An 18464-nucleotide genomic window follows, 5' to 3' on the forward strand; every position below is an offset into this window, starting at 1 on the left:
ATACATCTTACTTTAGCTGGAGGAAACTGGTCTATCTTAGGATCACATTCTTTACTTTCCAAAAAAGACTACAGCAGTATTGGTACGGTAATAAGATCAAACTTATTGACAGGCTGAAGACTGTACTATCCAAAAGTTGTTACAATTCACGCTGACTTGGGAAACACATCAGATTCAACAGGTATGACAGATGTCATATTGATAATACCAGTGAGAACCAAACTGAATATAGAGAGTTCAGAAGGGATATGAAAAATAAATAAGTGAAATAAAGAGGGAGTATGAAAAGACACTGGCAACTAACATAAAAGGAAATCCAAAAGTCTTCTATAGGAATATTAATGGTAAAGGGGTGGTAAAAGGAAGAGTGGGGTCAATTAGGGACCTAAAAAGGGACTTATGCATGGAGGCAGAGGCCATGACTGAGGTATTAAATGAATACTTAGCATCTGTCTTTATCAAGGAGGAAGGTGCTGCCTTAGGCATAGTGATAGAAGGTGTATCTGAGAAACTGAATGGGCTAAAATTTGATGAAGAGGAAGTATTAAATCGGTTGACTGTACGTAAAGTTTGTAAATCACCAAGACCAGATGAGATGCAATCTCAGGAGCCTAAGGATGGAAATTGCAGAGGTCCTGACCATAATCGCCAAAATTTCCTTAGATATAGCTGTGGTGCCAGAGGACTGGAGAAATGCTACATCCTTGTTCAAAAAGGCTTGTAAGAATAAGCCTAGCAACTACAACCTCAGTGGTGGGAGAGCTTTTAGAAATTATAATCTGGGTCAAAATTAACAGTCACTTGGACAAATATAGATTAATGAAGGAAAGCCAGCAGGGATTTTTTAAGGGCAAATCATGAGTAACTGAAATAAAAACAGAAAGTGCTGGAAAAACTCAGCAGGTCTGACGGTATCTGTGGAGAGAGATATAGAGTTAATGCTTCAAGTCTGAATGTCTCTTCCAGTTTTTCCAGCATTGTCTGTTTTTATTTCAGATTTCCAGCGTCCACAGTATTTTGCTTTTATTTCGTGTTTAACTGAACTTGATTGAGTTTTTTGAAGAGGTAACAGAGAGGGTTGATGAGAATATTGTGGTTGATATGGTGCACATGGACTTCAAATAGATGTTTGAAAAGCATCACATTATAGACTTGTCAGAAAAGTTAGAGCCTGGAATAAAAGGGACAGTAGAAAGATGGATATGAAGTTAGCTGAGTGACAGGAAATGAAACTAGTGGTGAATGGTTGTTTTTCAGACTGAAGGAAGGTAAATAGTGGGGTTCCCCAGGAGTTTGTGTTTGGCCATGGTTTTTCTTGATATATATTTATAACTTAGGCTTGGGTGTGCCAGGCCCAATTTCAAAATATGCAAACGGCACAAAACTTGAATGTACTGAGAATTGTAACAAGGATAGTGATAGACTTCAAGAGTACATAGACAGACTAATGCAATACATGGACACATGGCAGATTAAATTTATTGCAGAGAAGTGTGAACTGGTGCATTTTGGCAAGAAGTACAAAGTGAGGCAATATAAAATTAAGATTACAATTCTAAAGTGGGTGCAGGAGAAGAGGTGGTCAAGTCATTGAAGGTAGCAGGACAGGTTGAGAAAGCTGTTAATGTGGCATACGGGATCCTGGTTTTTATAAATAGAGGCATAGAGTACAAAAGCAAGGAAGTTAAGTTGAGCCTTTATAAAACACCTCAACTGGAGTATTGTTCTGGGCACCATGTTTTTGGAAGGGTGAGAAGAGATTAGAGAGGGTGTAGAAAAGATTTATGAAAACGATTCCATGGATGAGGATGTCAGTTGTATAAATAGATTGGAGAAATTGGGGCTGTTTGGCCTGTTCTCCATAGAGGGCAGAAATCTAAGAGGAGATTTGATAGAGGTTTGTAAAATCGTAAAGAGACTGGACAGAGTAGATATGGAGAAACTGTTCCCATTGGCAGAAAGGTCGAGAACCAGAGGACACAAATTAAGATAAATGGCAAAAGAACCAAAGGTGACTTGAGTGGGTGGTTAGGGTCTGGAATGCACTGTCTGAGACTGTGATGGAGACAGTTTCAGTCGTGGTTTTCAACAGGAAATTGGATAATTATCTGAAGAGAAGAAATTTGCATGTCTACAGGGAAAAGGGGAGAGGGGGCATCTTGCTGAATTGCTTTTGCAGAGAGTCAAGATGGACATGTTGGGCCAAATGGCCTCCTTCTGAGCTGCAATCATTCTATGATTCTGTTATTAATTTCAAAAATTGTACTGTCAGCTCAGGGTGACATCAATGGCAGTCCTTGTCTACGGGATGCATAACATATATATTAAAAAAAAGACCTTTTACATAAAAAAGTTTATGATTTTGGAATGGACGGGTGCCAAAAGGCAGAACAATGCCAACGCTATCAATTATCCATTTGCTATTGATTTCCATATCTGAAATGATTGTCTTTCTAGGTGTCTATAAATCACAATCAAGGTTCACACTTCAAAAGCGCATCAATAAGCACATGTTTTAAATACATCTGAACATTATACATCATAAATACTTTATTGTAGCCTTTAATTGTTGCTTTTGGGATAAAAAGAGAAAGCTCGATATTGGAAATCAGTTAGCTGTTAACGATTAGCGCTCTAGCCAAGGCTTGGTAAAAGCAAGATTGCAAAAGTCTGCATCTTAATCTAGGAAATGCCAGATCAGGGTTTCAATTCAGCCCACATATAGAACTGCTGATGCAGCATTTTAATATAAATTGCAGCATTCAAAAGGTGACATTGCATTACGGGCCTTTGAGGCAGCACATCTGCACTGTGAATCTGTGATACAAACCCCAATGCAATAGCACATGACAAACACTCTAAATAAGCAATTGATGCAAGGTGTGGTCCTCCAATAACTTCTGAATACAAAAAATATTTAATAAAATGCTTTTAAACTCTGAATGAAGGATAATTGTTGTCTCACTTACTTTTACATTCTTTTACATTTTAATTTGGAATACCTGCCTTTATTCACACACAATCGTCTGGCCAATTTAAATTGATGTGTTTGTACTAAACTGCCATGCTTAGGTCACTTAAGATCAAGTTTTATGGTCCAAATGTTAGCTAGCTCCTCTGCATGATTGAAAAACACTTCTTTTAAGATCAGTTCCAACTTATTGGTCTTTCTGGATAGGGAGCTTATAGACTGAACTAACAAAAGGGCAGCCACCATAAACATTTACCTTCCTGAATGACCATACAGACAACAGGAATATGGGACATGCTTTTAAAGGTTAACTTGTATTCTCCAAATTTCTTTTCTGTGCAGTCACTGGCGTTATTCCATAATTATTAACTATTCTGGGAAAGAGCCAGCTCTCATTGAGGAACCTGGAGATAAGACGTAAAGATACTGACATGTTCTATAAAAAGACAATACCCTTGACTTATACTCATCCAACACCATTTGCGTTCATTGAACTGTTATTTTTGAGAGTTATACAATTCCAACTAAAACTTGTTTATGAATGCACCACAATTCCAGTAATAGGTGGGAACAAATAATAGAGGATAATTCAAACAAACAATGTGGAGCAACACTTCTGGAGCTACTCCTCCCTAATCCTCCCTTCCCACACTCTCCGAACATAATCTGACACAATTTACCCTCTTCCATTCCTGTCCAAAAAACACCAGCACCCCCAAAGCATGGAAGGAAAGTTGATTAGAGAGAAACCTGAACCCAATAATCTTCTTTTGGGTTAGTGGGCAGGAGACGGGAGGGAGAAGAAAAAAAATTATTTGCTAAAGCATTTTTATCACCAATGCATTCAGAAGCTTTGAATACAGATTTAGCTAGTAATAATATGCCACATCCTGTACACAACAATAAGTTTCTTGCATTTTAATTGCTCCTCAAAGAAAATTTAATCACCTCGAGCTCAGCATTGTATCTTTTAATCCAATTATCTCCAGTATTAAAAATAGCTTTTATGCAGTTGGGTGGAGTTAAACTTAGAAACTTGGGGTCCAAGTATTCACACTGCTGACCCATGCACTGAGTCAAGAAGGGCAGATGTCACCTGGAAGTTCAGAACTTGAATATTGCTGAAAAAACAGACATGCTGTCAAAGCTTTTGTCTTGTACTCATCAGGACAGATGGAAGAATGCCAAATTTCAAAGGGAACAACAATTTATACTGTATGATAAAAGGGGTGCTGATTAGTTGGCAGATCAGCTCTGATTGGTTGAGACATTGCCATGGTGAATGCACTAGGAACTATTGTCCCCTATGCTTTTGTTTATTCAAAAATGGTGCAATGCCTGGACATATTCTTTTGCGTGCAGAGGACAGGTGCCTACATATGAATATATAGCTTCAGCAGCATGTCTCTTTTTTCAGCGATACTCAAAGACAGCTGTATGAATTACTGGTCCAGCTTTTGCGGTCAGTGGTAAAACAACTGCATCGCTGCTGACCTTGAAGAGTAAGGACCTAGCGACCTCTGTGACTTGGTTTTCCCCTTTCCCAATGGCAGTTTAAACCTGGTACCAAGTAAAGAGGATACCTTGGCATCCAGCAGCAACCAGGCAAAGAGTCAATCACACTGAAGTATTCAATCTGCTGCCTCTGCAGTGTCCCTCCCTTCCACTAGCCCATCATGGAATTTGACATTGCATAAATAGAAAATTAGCTTCTCGTGGCCAGTGAGAGTGTTTAGCAGTAATTATGGAATTGGAATGTCATTAAAAACCCACATTCAACAAAGGGGTAATCTTTTCCAGAGTTTTTACAGGGAGACCAATAGCATAAAAATTGAAATTCTTGCCAATTCGTAAGATTTTCCATTTATCGTAGTCTTGGGGTGCCTCAATAGCACATTCTCTGGAGAAGCACGGATAACAACTTCTGGATTTCGAAGTCATTTTCTGCATGTGTGCTTTCTGTCGGTTTCAGTGGAGTAATGACAGCAAACACTGGTAGTTTCACCATCACTAGCGCCATAAAATCTGGGCTATATATACACGCAGCTGTAATATTCACTATTCAACAAGGGGCGGTTAATGATTCACAACTAATACCTGAATCTAAATCACATACTGTAGGAAAACCACCCTTTGATCCAGTTAAAGGTTGCTAGGAACTGAAGGCCTAATATTTTACATATAAAATGACCAGGACTCTGTTTAAATGGCATCATTTTTGGGTACGATTTCTTGTTTTCCCCCCTCTCTCTTATAATATTGGGCTGAATAATATGGGGAGGGGCCGGGGTCTGGCAACTCCCCCGCCCCGACCTCCCAGAAGCAAAGTCGGCTTCATGCCAGCCCACCACGCAGCCAGGACGCATTGCGGACGGGCTTAACAAGGGTCAAGTGGGATTTCCGCCCCTCACGGGGGACCAAGTCCCGCCCTCTAGGGTTGCCGGCCAATCCAATTGGCCAGCAGCTCCATCAGTCCTGGCAGTGCCAAGGGGACATTAATGGGCACTGCCGGGGCTGCAAGGAGAGGAAGGCCGCCCTGTACCTCAGGAGCCAATAAGCCCAGGGTTTGGGCAGGTCAGGGAGGAGGGTGATTCGGGGGGGTGCGGGGGGAGGTGGTGGCAGTTGGGTTTAAGGCTGCAGGGCATGAGGAAGAAAATCAGAGTTCTATATTAGGTGGCCAAGCCCCCAAAGATCAAACCACCCCCTCTTCCTTCTCGCCTTTTGATGAATGTAGTTAAAAAAAAAATCAGGTTGCCCGCTTCTGTCTGGCTGCCCACACCAAACATTTTATGGTGTGGGCAGAGTGTTATCAGGGTCAATTGGCTTGACAACAAGCCTAATTGATCCTTGATTACCTATTTAAATATGACGGGCGGCCTAGCCAATTTCGGTGCCCAAACACCTCCCCCTCTCCCCAAATTATGGGGTTGGTAGGTGGGAAGGTATTGGGGTGGGCATCCACTGAACCACCCTATTTTACGTGCCCCCCAACTGGAAACACGCCCGGCTGGAACGTAAAATTCAACCCATTATCCCTTTCCCATCTATAACTAAGAGCACAAGCTGGCACTAATGCCCAAAACTATTTACATCCCTCCCTCTGATTTCCCCAACCAAAGCTTGGTGAAATATGGTTCAGATCAGGAACTGATGAAAGCGACACTTAAAGCTGCAGTTAACCATGCTCTGTGTTATCTATGCTGCCTCTCTAGCTGTGGTTTATTCAAAAAAATACTGAGCTTAAGGGAGCAATTAAGTTTGTAAAATTGCTCCCAATTGCATTGTGGTGTCACTATAACACTCTCTTGAATTGTAGTGATGAAAATTAAGATAACCTTAGAGGCGTATAAGTGAGATGCTGCTGCATTTAGTTCAGTTGGTTTTAATAATCAACATCCATGAAGTAGTTCAAGCAGTTAAATTAAATTAAAGTCGTTTCTAAATAAAAAAAATCACATTGGGCAAAACCCACACAAAACTCCCATAACTGCACATGTGTCAAGATACAGCACGCATAGCAGTGTGAGGAGATAGTATAACTGAAAAGCAAGGTATTACATTAACCGCCTGTGTATTCCCTTTCCAAGCATAGAGCAAAGACCTAGCAGCAGTTGAACATGTAACTCCAGCAAGGAGGAACTAGTTTCTTTCCTTAAGGAGCTAAAATTGCAAAACCTGAGAATCTACTGTCAGCACTTAGGGATAATATCCCTTTGTTGCCCAAGAGATTAGAGAATACACAGTGCTCTGGCTCATTTATGTGCACACTTAAGACACTAATCTAAATGGCTATTGATAAAAATCAGCACATGAAGATTAGTATTTGGACCAGTAGCTTGCTGCATACACTAGCCTTAAATATATTGCTCAAAGTATCCTCGGTTCCTGAGAGATAAGAATAAGCTTAATTTAAAAATTGGTGATGGAAATTAAACTGAATACTGCCCAAATATTAAATGCTGCTCTGCAGCTTTTAAACATTAACAGCCCTTTCAAACTAAATTGACAAAGATCCAACTCAGCTGCTTAGATTCAAGTTTGCCACACAGTCAATGCCAGGGATGGCCAAACCGGGGTCGCGAGCCGGATGTGGCCCTTTGATGCTCAGAGTACGGCTCATTCCTTGTGCTGTGAAATGTGTTAAATCATGCACTGGAGGGAGGGAGATAGCAAGGTACAGACTTGGTCACGAACAGCTTCACAGAGGGAGAGAACTGGAGGGCAAGCAGGACACTGGGAGGAGGCAAGAAGGAGGGTTAAGGTCAACAATTTGTTCCAGCGCCTTTGGGAGATTTTTTTTTGTAGATTCCCGCTGGTCTTATGTAGGTGACCCTCAGCGCTCCCTAACCCAGGCTCACGCCACTGACCCTCCAACTTGTAGCCTCTTTCTAGAATGGGAGGAAACAGTTTAATACAGAACAGGAATGTGAGAATCTACTACATTCGGACACAGGTATGCTGATTTAAATTTGTTGTTCAGTAGGTAGTTCCAACTTTTTTTTCTAGTGAAGTCAATCTTGTTTTTAACCTCTTGGCTGACTCTTCATGTTGGGAGAGGAAGACAGCCAAAGTCAGTTAAGCAGTGAGCATGTGCTGGCTCTAACGTGTGTCAGTGAAGCAGGTTTTATTTTGTCACGATCTGAGTTTTGTGTGAAGGAAGCCTGGAAGATAAGAGGGCAAAAATCTGAAGGTTTTCTCACAGAAGTACGTGCAATAGTAATAAAAATGTGTCTGTAAAGGTTGGCTGTGTCATGCAGCTCTCGAATGCCTGAAGATTATCATACGCAGCTCGAAGGTTCAGAAGGTTTGGCCAACTGATCTATGGTAATTGATGGTCCCTGCTCTGCTGGGAATTTTGTAAGTCAAGTTTGAAAACTGCATTGTAGATTTGAATTTCATATTAATAATGTGCTGGAATTTTGTTTGAGTTTTTTTTGGAAGTAGGGATATCGGAAGTAGGTTCGTTTAATTTCACCTACAGTTATTCACTTCCTTGAAATAAATAAATATATAGACTCCACAATGATAAGAATTCTACCCAGGCTGTGGGTAGACTTAAACAGGTCTTATTGTTTTTTTTAATTCATTCGTGGGATATGGGCATCACTGGGTAGGCCAGCATTTATTGCCCATCCCTAATTGCCTTTGTTCAGGGGGCATTTAAGAGTCAACAACAATGCTCTGGTTCTGGAGTCACATGTAGGCCAGAACAGGTAAGGACAGCAGATTTCCTTCCCTAAAGGGCATTAGTGAACCAGGTAGGTATTTACGATAATTGGCAATAGGTCCGTGGTCATCATCAGACTTATAATTCCAGATTTTTATTCAATTCAAATTTCACCATCTGCCAGGATGGGATTCAAACCCGGGACCCCAGAGCATTACCCTGAGTGTCTGGAATACTAGTCCAGCAATAATACTGCTATGCCACCACCTCTCCTTTTAATATGAGTGTGACTCGACATGAGTGACATCCCCAAAGTTCAAGAGAGTCGGGGGGCAGAGGTGAGTATGGTGGCCATTACCAAGGAGAAGGTGCTTGGAAAACTGAAAGGTCTGAAGGTGGATAAATCACCTGGACCAGATGGATTACACCCCAGAGTTCTGAAGGAAATAGCTGAAGAGATAGTGGAGGCGTTAGTGGCGATCTTTCAGGAATCACTGGAGTCAGGGAAGGTCCCAGAGGACTGGAAAATTGCTAATGTAACCCCCCTGTTTAAGAAGGGAGTGAGGCAAAAGACAGGAAATTACAGGCTGATTAGCCTGACCTCAGTCGTTGGTAAGATTTTAGAGTCCATTATTAAGGATGAGATTTCAGAATACTTGGAAGTTCATGGTAAAATCGGGCAAAGTCAGCATGGTTTCATCAAGGGGAGGTCATGCCTGACAAATCTGTTAGAATTCTTTGAGGAGGTAACGAGTAGGTTAGACAAAGGAGAGCCAATGGATGTTATCTACTTGGACTTCCAGAAGGCCTCTGACAAGGTGCCGCACAGGAGGCTGCTCAGTAAGATAAGAGCTCATGGTGTTAGAGGCAAGGTACTAGCATGGATAGAAGATTGGCTGTCTGGCAGGAGGCAGAGAGTGGGGATAAGGGGGTCTTTCTCAGGATGGCGGCCGGTGACTAGTGGAGTTCCGCAGGGGTCAGTGTTGGGACCACAACTTTTCACTTTATACATTAATGATCTAGATGAAGGAACTGAGGGCATCCTGGCTAAGTTTGCAGATGATACAAAGATAGGTGGAGGGACAGGTAGTATTGAGGAGGCGGGAAGGCTGCAGAAGGATTTGGACAGGCTAGGAGAATGGGCAAAGAAGTAGCAGATGGAATACAACGTGGGGAAGTGTGAGGTCATGCACTTTGGTAGGAAGAATAGAGGCATAGACTATTTTCTAAATGGGGAGAGAATTCAGAAGTCTGGAGTGCAAAGGGATTTGGGAGTCCTTGTCCAGGATTCTTTTAAGGTTAACTTGCAGGTTGAGTCGGTAGTTAGGAAGGCAAATGCAATGTTGGCATTTATTTTGAGAGGACTAGAATATAAAAGCAGGGATGTGTTGCTGAGGCTTTATAAGGCTCTGGTCAGACCACATTTAGAATATTGTGAGCAATTTTGGGCCCCGTATCTCTGGAAGGATGTGCTGGCCCTGGAGAGGGTCCAGAGGAGGTTCACAAGAATGATCCCAGGAATGAAAGGCTTAACATGTGAGGAACGTTTGAGGACTCTGGGTCTATACTCGATGGAGTTTAGAAGGATGAGGGGGGATATGATTGAAACTTACAGAATACTGAAAGGCCTGGATAGAGTGGACGTGGGGAAGATGTTTCCATTAGTAGGAGAGACTAGGACCTGAGGGCACAGCCTCAGAGTAAAGGGAAGACCTTTTAGAACAGAGATGAGGAGAAACTTCTTTAGCCAGAGAGTGGTGAATCTATGGAATTCATTGCCACAGAAGGCTGTGGAGGTCAGGTCATTGAGTGTATTTAAGAGCGAGATAGATAGGTTCTTGATTGGTAAGGGGATCAAAGGTTACGGGGAGAAGGCGCGAGAATGGGGTTGAGAAACTTATCAGCCATGATTGAATGGCGGAGCAGACTTGATGGGCAGAATGGCCTAATTTCTGCTCCTATGTCTTATGGTCTTATGGACTGAAAACATTGCTCCAACCTAGCAGGTTTTATGCAACCTGCTGAAGAATTTGCTGAAATATTTTACATTGTTCGATCTGGAATTACATAGTTAAATAATCTCACCTTCTTTCTACACGAAGAATATTCATGTACAAAAGTGAAGCAAGATCCCTGAGAGCGTTGAGTTAACTCAGGGATGATAAACTTCTCAATGGAAAATTAAGTTGGTGTTATCTCTTTGGGGCAAATTCAGCGATCAATGGCTTGACACTGTTAAGTCTACAGAACTCCAGACAGTGAACTTTTGACCAGCTAACCTGGATCATTGATAAGACCTGTAATGATTAGACCTGGTGCAGACAGCTCAGGATCTCACCGCACAGCCCTGGGTAATCTTGAAAATCTAATAAGCAGTGGAATGGTCCTGAAAAATAACAGCAAGTGGGCAAGCTGTAAGTTTTTTAATGGCATGAATTCCAAAAGTACCCCTGCACACATTTGGCAAGATTACAATGGGACAGAGCATGAGAAATAAGGTTAGCTGCATGCAGGAGTTGTTAGTTAATGATGCGATAAGAGTGGCAATAATGGAGGCCAGGGAAAAAGAGAGGAATTCAGTGTTGGATGGTGAACCATAATAAAAACGATTACACCTTCAATCATGGCTATTACATCCCTTTCCTAAAACTTGTATTAAAACAGACAAATGTATATACAAATCATGGGTGACCATACATTACTGACAGATTCAAAATGGAGCATGCTAGTAAAAATGTCTTAAACAAGCTTAGGTTAGCCTAATTTGGTCTCCCTATGGTTTGTTTTTTTATTCATTCATGGGATGTGGGCTTCGCTGGCTAGGCCAGCATTTATTGCCCATCCCTAATTGCCCTTGAGAAGGTGGTGGCGAGCTGCCCTCTCGAACCGCTGCAGTCTTTGTGGTATAGGTACACCCACAGTGCTGTTAGGGAGGGAGTTCCAGGATTTTGACTCAGTGACAATGAAGGAACGGCCAATATATTTCCAAGTCAGGATGGTGAGTGACTTTCAGGGGAATTTCCAGGTGGTGGTGTTCCCATGTGTCTGGTGCCTTTGTCCTTCTAGATGTTAGTGGTCATGGATTTGGAAGGTGCTGTCTAAGGAGCCTTGGTGAATTCCTGCAGTGCATCTTGTAGATGGTACACACTGATGCCAATGTGTGTCAGTGGTGGAGGGAGTTAATGTTTGTGAATGAGGTGCCAATCAAGCAGGCTTCTTTGCCTCGGATGATGTCAAGCTTCTTGAGTGTTGTTGAAGCTGCACTCATCCAGGCAAGTGGGGAGTATTCCATCACACTCCTGACTTATGCCTTGTAGATGGTGGACAGGCTTTGCGGAGTCAGGAGGTGAGTTACTCACCGCAGGATTCCTATCCTCTGACCTGCTTTTGTAGCCACAGTATTTATATGGCTAGTCTAGTTCAGTTTCTGGTCAGTGGTAATCACAGAATGTTGATAGCGGGGGATTCAGCGATGATAATGCCATTGAATCGCAAGGGGAGATGGTTAGATTCTTTCTTGTTGGAAATGGTCACTGTCTCACACTTATGTGGCATGAATGTTACTTGCCACTTGCCAGCCCAAGCCTGGATATTGTCTGGGTCTTGATACATTTGGACCTAGACTGCTTCTGTGTCTGAGAAGTCACGAATGGTGCTGAACATTGTGCAATCATCAACGAACATCTCCACTTCTGATCTTACAATGGAAGGAAGATCATCGATGATGCAGCTGAAGATGGTTGGGCCGAGGGCACTACCTTGAGGAACTTCTGCAGTGATGTCCTGGGGCTGAGATGATTGAACTCCAGCAGCCACAACCACCTTTCTTTGTGCTAGCGGAGAATTTTCCTCCTGATTCCCTTTGACTCCAGTTTTACTAGGGCTCCTTGATGCCACACTCGGTCAAATGCTGCCTTGATGTCAAGGGCAGTCACTCTCACCTTCGCTCTGGAGTTCAACTCTTTTGTCCATGTTTGAACCAAAGCTGTCATGAGGTCAGGGGCTGAGTAGCCCTGGCAGAACCCAAACTGAGCATCAGTGAGCAGATTATTATTAAGCAAGTGCTACTTGGTAGCCCTGTTGATGACCCTTCTATCACATTACTGATGATCGAGAGTAGACTGATTGGGCAATAATTGGCTGGTTTGTATTTGTCCTGCTTTTTGTGTACAAGACATACCTGAGCAATTTTGCACATAGCTGGGTAGATGCCAGTGCTGTAGCTGTACTGGAACAGCTTGGCTAGGGGCACAGTGAGTTTTGGAGCACAAGTCTTCAGTACTATTGCTGGAATATTGTCAGGGCCCATAGCCATTGCAGTATCCAGTGCCTTCAACCGTTTCTTGATATCATGTGGAGTGAATTGAATTGGCTGAAGACTGGCATCTGTGATGCTGGGGACCTCCAGAGGAGGCCAAGATGGGTCATTCACTCTGCACTTCTGGCTGAAGATGGTTGCAATTGCTTCAGCCTCTTCTTTTGCACAGATGTGCTGGACTCCCACATCATTAAGGATGGGGGTATTTGTGGAGCCTCCTCCTCCAGTGAGTTGTTTAATTGTCCACCACGTTCACGACTGGATGTGGCAGGACTGTTCCTTGTGGAATCGCTTAGCTCTTTCTATTGCTTGCTGCTTTTGCTGTTCGGCATGCAAGTAGTCCTGTTTTATAGCTTCACCAGGTTGACACCTCATTTTTAGGAATGTCTGGTGCTGCTCCTGGCATGCCCTCCTGCACTCTTCATTAAAGCAGGGATGATCTCCTGGTTTGATGGTAATGGTAGAGTGGGGGATATGCCAGGCCATGAGGTTACAGATTGTATTCCAGTACAATTCTGCTGCTACTGATGGCCCACAGCACCTCATGGTTGCCCAGTCTTGAGTTGCTTGATCTGTTCAAATTCGACCTATTTAGCATGGTGATAATGCCACACAACACGATGGAGGGTATCCTCAATGTGAAGATGGGACTTTGTCTCCACAAGAACTACATGGTGATCACTCCTACCGATACTGTCATGCACAGTTGCATCTGCAGCAGGCAGGTTGGTGAGGACGAGATCAAGTAAGTTTTTCCTTCTTGTTGGTTCCCTCACCATCTGCTGCAGTCCCTATCTACTAGTTATGTCCTTTAGGACTCAGCCAACTTGGTCTGTGGTGGTGCTACCAAGCCACTCTTGGTGATGGACACTGAAGGCCCCCGTCTGGAGTACAGTTGGCGCCCTTGCCACTCTCAATGCTCCCTCCAAGTGGTGTTCAACATGGAGGAATAAGGATTCATCAGCTGAAGGGGATGGCGGGGGTGGGGGTTGGGGGCTGCAATGCGTAGTAATCAGCAGGATGAGGTTTCCTTGCCCATGTTTGACCTGATGCTATGAGACTTCATGGGGTCTGGTGTCGATGTTGAGGAATCCCACTGCTCTATATGACTGTATACCACTGTGTCGCCAGCCCATTTGGGTCTGTCCTGCCAGTAGTGTTCAGGATATTATCTGTAAGGTATGATTCGTGTGTGTGAGTATGTCAGGCTGTTGCTTGACTAGTCTGCGAGACAGCTTTCCCAATTTTGGCACAAGCCCCCACATGTTAGTAAGGAGGACTTTGCAGGGTCGACAGGGATGAGTTTGCCGTTGTCATTTCCGGTGCCTAGGTCAATGCCAGGTCGTCCTTCCAGGTTCATTTCTTAACCAAATTTCAGTAGCAGTTTGAATGGCTTGGTCATTTCAGAGCACATTTAAGAGTCAACCACATTGCTGTGGATCTGGAGTAACATGTAGGCCAGACCAGGTAAGGACAGCAGATTTCCTTCCCTGATGGCCATTAGTGAACCAGATGGGTTTTTAACGAACATTCAACAATGATTTCATGGTCATCATTAGATTTTATAATTCCAGGTTTTTACTGAATTCAAATTTCACCATCATTTGATGGGATTTGAACTCTGGTCCCTCGAGAAGTACCCTGGGTCTCTAGATTACTAGTCCATTAACAAATACAACTGACTTTTTTCTATTTATCATTCTGGTACCTAGATCTTAAGTCAACTAATTAGGGTTTGTATTTTTCTTGTAGCCATGAAATAAACATTTATTTGATTGGAGAGGAGTTTTAATGCATATTAGCCACCGCACCCATAAAGAGGATTGAAGTATGAAAGGGTAGAAGTTGCCTCCAGCAATCGTTAACAAGAAACAGTTTGAAATATAAGCATTCACTTAAATTGCTTCACTTGTCAATGATGTCGAATAAATAAGCAGATTCAGCTATTTTAAAACCTTCATCTTTTCCACCAAGGCAGATTGTATACAAACTGATTTTTTAATATTGTGAACATGATTTGATGCAAAAGCTGACTAAAACTATTACTCTACACAAATCTACATTAAATCTACCAGGAAACAGACGACAGAGAATTAAGAGCATTTTTTCACTAAAGATGTGTTTAGTTTTCTAATGCAATAGTAGCCAAATTTCATTGAAAATAATAGGCAGCAGGAAGGACTGGAATCAAAAGTAAGTGAACAAATGTGTTTCTTCCCCCTCAACACACACACATACATTACAAGATGTTGATGCTTACCACAAGGTCTGCCACCTAGTGGTAGATTTACAATTTAATTTTATCTCTTTCCCACAGGTACCCAAGAGGTAAAACCATATAAGGGTTTCCTTTGAGATTATTGCTTCATTTCTCATTGAATGTGAGATAATTAAAACCAATTCAAAGCTGCAACACATGCCAGTTCTCCCCCACATCAGCAACATCGAACTTTATAGAGCTGGTTTTAATTACATAACAAATGTCAATTGGCTAATAACAATCAACTGCATGTAAAAGTAATCGTACAATAGCAAAATATTACAAGAGTGATAATGGCATCTGAAAAGCAAAGTATGGAAACAAGCAACAAAATTACATTTACCAGAGAACTGTGTGAACTTGTGGACAATGGTGTTAGGCTCTAAATTTGTTACAGCATTAGGCTTTATAAAAGGGGTAGAAATGCCCCACATTTAATTTAATGTATGCACAACTTTCTAATTTGTATCCCCTAGCTAAGTAAAAACTAGATGCTATATGCCAAGGGTGCATTTATACTACAGATCTACTGTTGTGACACACTTTCCTGAGTTGAGTCCAGACCTAGGTGGAATTCACACTATAAAATTAGTGGTGATTTTGAATCCTGATTTTGCACCCTGAACCATTTTAATTGTGAAGTTGCTTCTTTTTAAAAAATATTAAATATTTCTGAAATATTTGAAGAACCAAAATATATTGTACCTTTGGATAGAAAATACAAAATTTATTTAGAAAAAAATAATTTTAATACATTCTCTATACCCCTGATAGTACGTTGGGGACCAGACAGGTGGTTTTCAATGCTTACTCCAAGCCTGTATTTTCATGCGTTCCTATGTGGAAGGTACTGGGAATTCAATTCTTCAAAACAGATAGTCTCACTTCCTTCCACACAGGTTTCAAGGTTACAATACTGTTGCCACAACAGGTGCTGTTGAACAAGCTCTAGGCGAGTATGAACAGGCAGTGCAGCTTTGTTTAAGCACCCACCATTTAAACAAAATGGTTAACAAGGTACTGCACAACTAAATTAGAAACAGAAGATTCTGTGCACTCATTAACTGATGTCAGGTTTAAGAACACGCTGTAGTCAGAGAAAAGGTAAAACAGGATCTATTTGTTCCATCAGCTGCCCTGAACACAGAACAACATCCCTAATTGTGCTTTTCCCTCACCTTATCTCTGGGATTTCATAAATACTGTACTTAAGCCTATCATCTGGATTTAGGCTGTTCAGACTCTATTATGATCTGACACACACCAGAAAATAAGGAAACCAAGAGATGGATTTGCCAGAGGTAGCAGGAGATGTCTTAAACCTCTGAACCTTACAATCCTCCAATATAAACACATTTTTGTTCGACAGTTACTGCCCAAATCATATCTAGCAATGCCAATTTGAAGGAGTACGGCTCTTTTAATAAAGTAGTTGGAAGTAATAATCTAAGGATAAAATACTTGGCAGCTCAAGACAAATTAAAACATTCTGTAGAGCTAGACATGTCTGAACTTTATATCTTTTTGAAAAGTTAGGACATGTATGCCCTCATTACATGTACAAAGTTTCATAAAACAATAATACAAACAGAAAATGCTGGTAAAACTCAGCAGGTCTGGCAGCATCTGTGGATCTCCGCAGATGCCACCAGATCTGTTGAGTTTTTCCAGTATTCTCTGTTTTTATTTCAGATTTCCAGCATCTGCAGTATTTTGCTTTTTTGCATAAAACAATACTTTGGCTTCTTCCAGAACTTGCAGTGCATGTGCAGGCAGGGTTGGGCATTGAGTGCTACAGAGAAATAGATACACAGTACACAGCGACAGAGCCAGGCTGACCTATACCAATGAGCTACCCCACACTGCTCCCTCCCCACCCCTCTCAATCTCTCCAATGTGGCTTTGGGGGAACTCCTCCACTTTGCTCTTGACCCCTTTGCTCTATAACCACCCTGGTTCGGTCTGCAAGTCAGTGCAGTCCCCAGGTACAACCTTCAGACCAGGTATTTCAGCATTCCCCATTTCCCAGCTCAGTCTCCCTCGTGTCAAGCTGACAAATCTTGAGTTTGATTCCTCCTCCTCCTCCTCCCTGCATCACCCCGACCCAGTTTACCAAATCAAGCTCTGCCGCTGCCCGTATATATATATATATATATATATCAATGGGGATAGCCGGAACATGCGCACATGGCCAATTCACAGCTGCACACGCAATGAAACTGGTGGTGTGATTGATGTCTTATTGAACTTGCTTTTGGAAATGGTGATTTCGCCATTTAGTACAATGGCAACAGGTCAGCTGACGTCACAGGAGGGTCCCATTCAGAATAAGACTTGGGTCACATTTAATGTTCGGGGTGAGATCCCAGTTGTCTCACACACAGGTCACATTCACAGGTGCATGATTTCACTTAAAGTCGTGTTTACGATCAGCCACAGTGATGAGTAGTAAAGGTTGAGCGTAACCCGGTGCCTACCGCAGCATTTAATCAATTTGAAAACATCAAAGCAAGGTGTATTCTTTAATTACAGATTATGATTGGCACAATATCTTAACACGATGAGGCAGGATCTGGGAATTAGAAATTTGCAACATGCTGAAAATCGAGCATGCTCCGTCCGTCTTTAATTCCAAATGAACTCACTGTCTCTGTCTCGATGTGTGTGTGTCTTGTTGCCTCTAACTGTTTGTGTTGCCTCTAACTGTTTGTGTATGTCTCCAATTCTCTCTCTCTCTCTCTCTAACTGTGTGTGTTTCTATTGCTGTCTGTGTCTGTGCGTTCCCCAGCTCTCCCATGTCCTTTCCAGATCCCTCTTGAAATATGCAGGTAACTTAACTAATGGCCAAGGGGAACTCCGCGATCCTCACTCAATAGGTTCGGGAATAACGCTTGAGAGACAAAACTGAAATCAGAACCGAACTCAGCGCTTAATTTCGGTTCTTCTACCAGGAAACTTCTAGCTAAAGGCTGCGAAACGAGATATTTATTTTGAAAGTTAAACACTTTATTTTTCTCATTTACTCTCGATCTAGAGGCGAAATTATTGGAGTGTAAACCTTATTAACTTCCTATCCTAGTGGAGTTTAATCACTCTCGATTAATGACCACATTTTATGCGAACATCTCAGCAAAATACAAAACTTACCAGCAGGACGAAAGGAAATCCCATGGCCAGAATAAATTTAAGACTGAAATTTGGCGTCTTCATCTTGGTTTATCTTTCCCTCCAGGCAAATGAAAGTCCCTTTCAACAATATATGAAGCTGCCTCCAACTGAACTAATCTCTCTGAACTCCCGACTAATGTAAGTTCCCGGCTCCTAGCGTCACCGCGGAACACTCAACCACCCACTCTATACTTAGGGAGATAAGTACTAGCCTACAGCAAACCTGACAAAGTGTATTAGTCACCTGGGTAGGAAATTAAACTTCATTCATTTTTTTTTTAAAACTCCACTTATCAATTTGTATTAAAAAAACAAATCAAATGGCAAAATAACCTAGTAAATGAACTAGAATATAGACAGGGTACTAGTAATGTAGCGTTATTATGTAAGATTATAATTTTCCTTTGTTTTAGGTTTAGTGCCCATTTTTGTTTGTATCTTTTAGAAAAGGCACTCACTAACTCTGCGAAAGACACAGCAGGGGAGCAGTGTCACTTTTGATTCAGAGGGTTGTGGGTTCATGTCCCACTCCCGGAAACCAAGAACTGTGATTGTACTCGAAAGAGTTGCAATTTGTGAC

At 42.0% G+C, this 18464-nt stretch overlaps 1 protein-coding gene across 1 annotated transcript in view; it reads right to left on the bottom strand.

Annotated features, from left to right (window-relative positions):
* Window positions 1–18093, bottom strand: part of LOC144680497 (uncharacterized) — a 63736-nt gene extending 45643 nt beyond the window's left edge. Inside the window, exon 1 of the mRNA XM_078541524.1 lies at window positions 17864–18093. Coding sequence (XP_078397650.1) covers window positions 17864–17926 — 63 coding nt within the window. The 5' untranslated portion in view covers window positions 17927–18093. The remainder of the gene's footprint in view (window positions 1–17863) is intronic.
* Window positions 18094–18464: the final 371 nt, after the last annotated feature.

Source organism: Cetorhinus maximus, chromosome 5 (assembly GCF_964194155.1).
Source record: "Cetorhinus maximus chromosome 5, sCetMax3.hap1.1, whole genome shotgun sequence".
Classification (NCBI taxonomy): domain Eukaryota; kingdom Metazoa; phylum Chordata; class Chondrichthyes; order Lamniformes; family Cetorhinidae; genus Cetorhinus; species Cetorhinus maximus.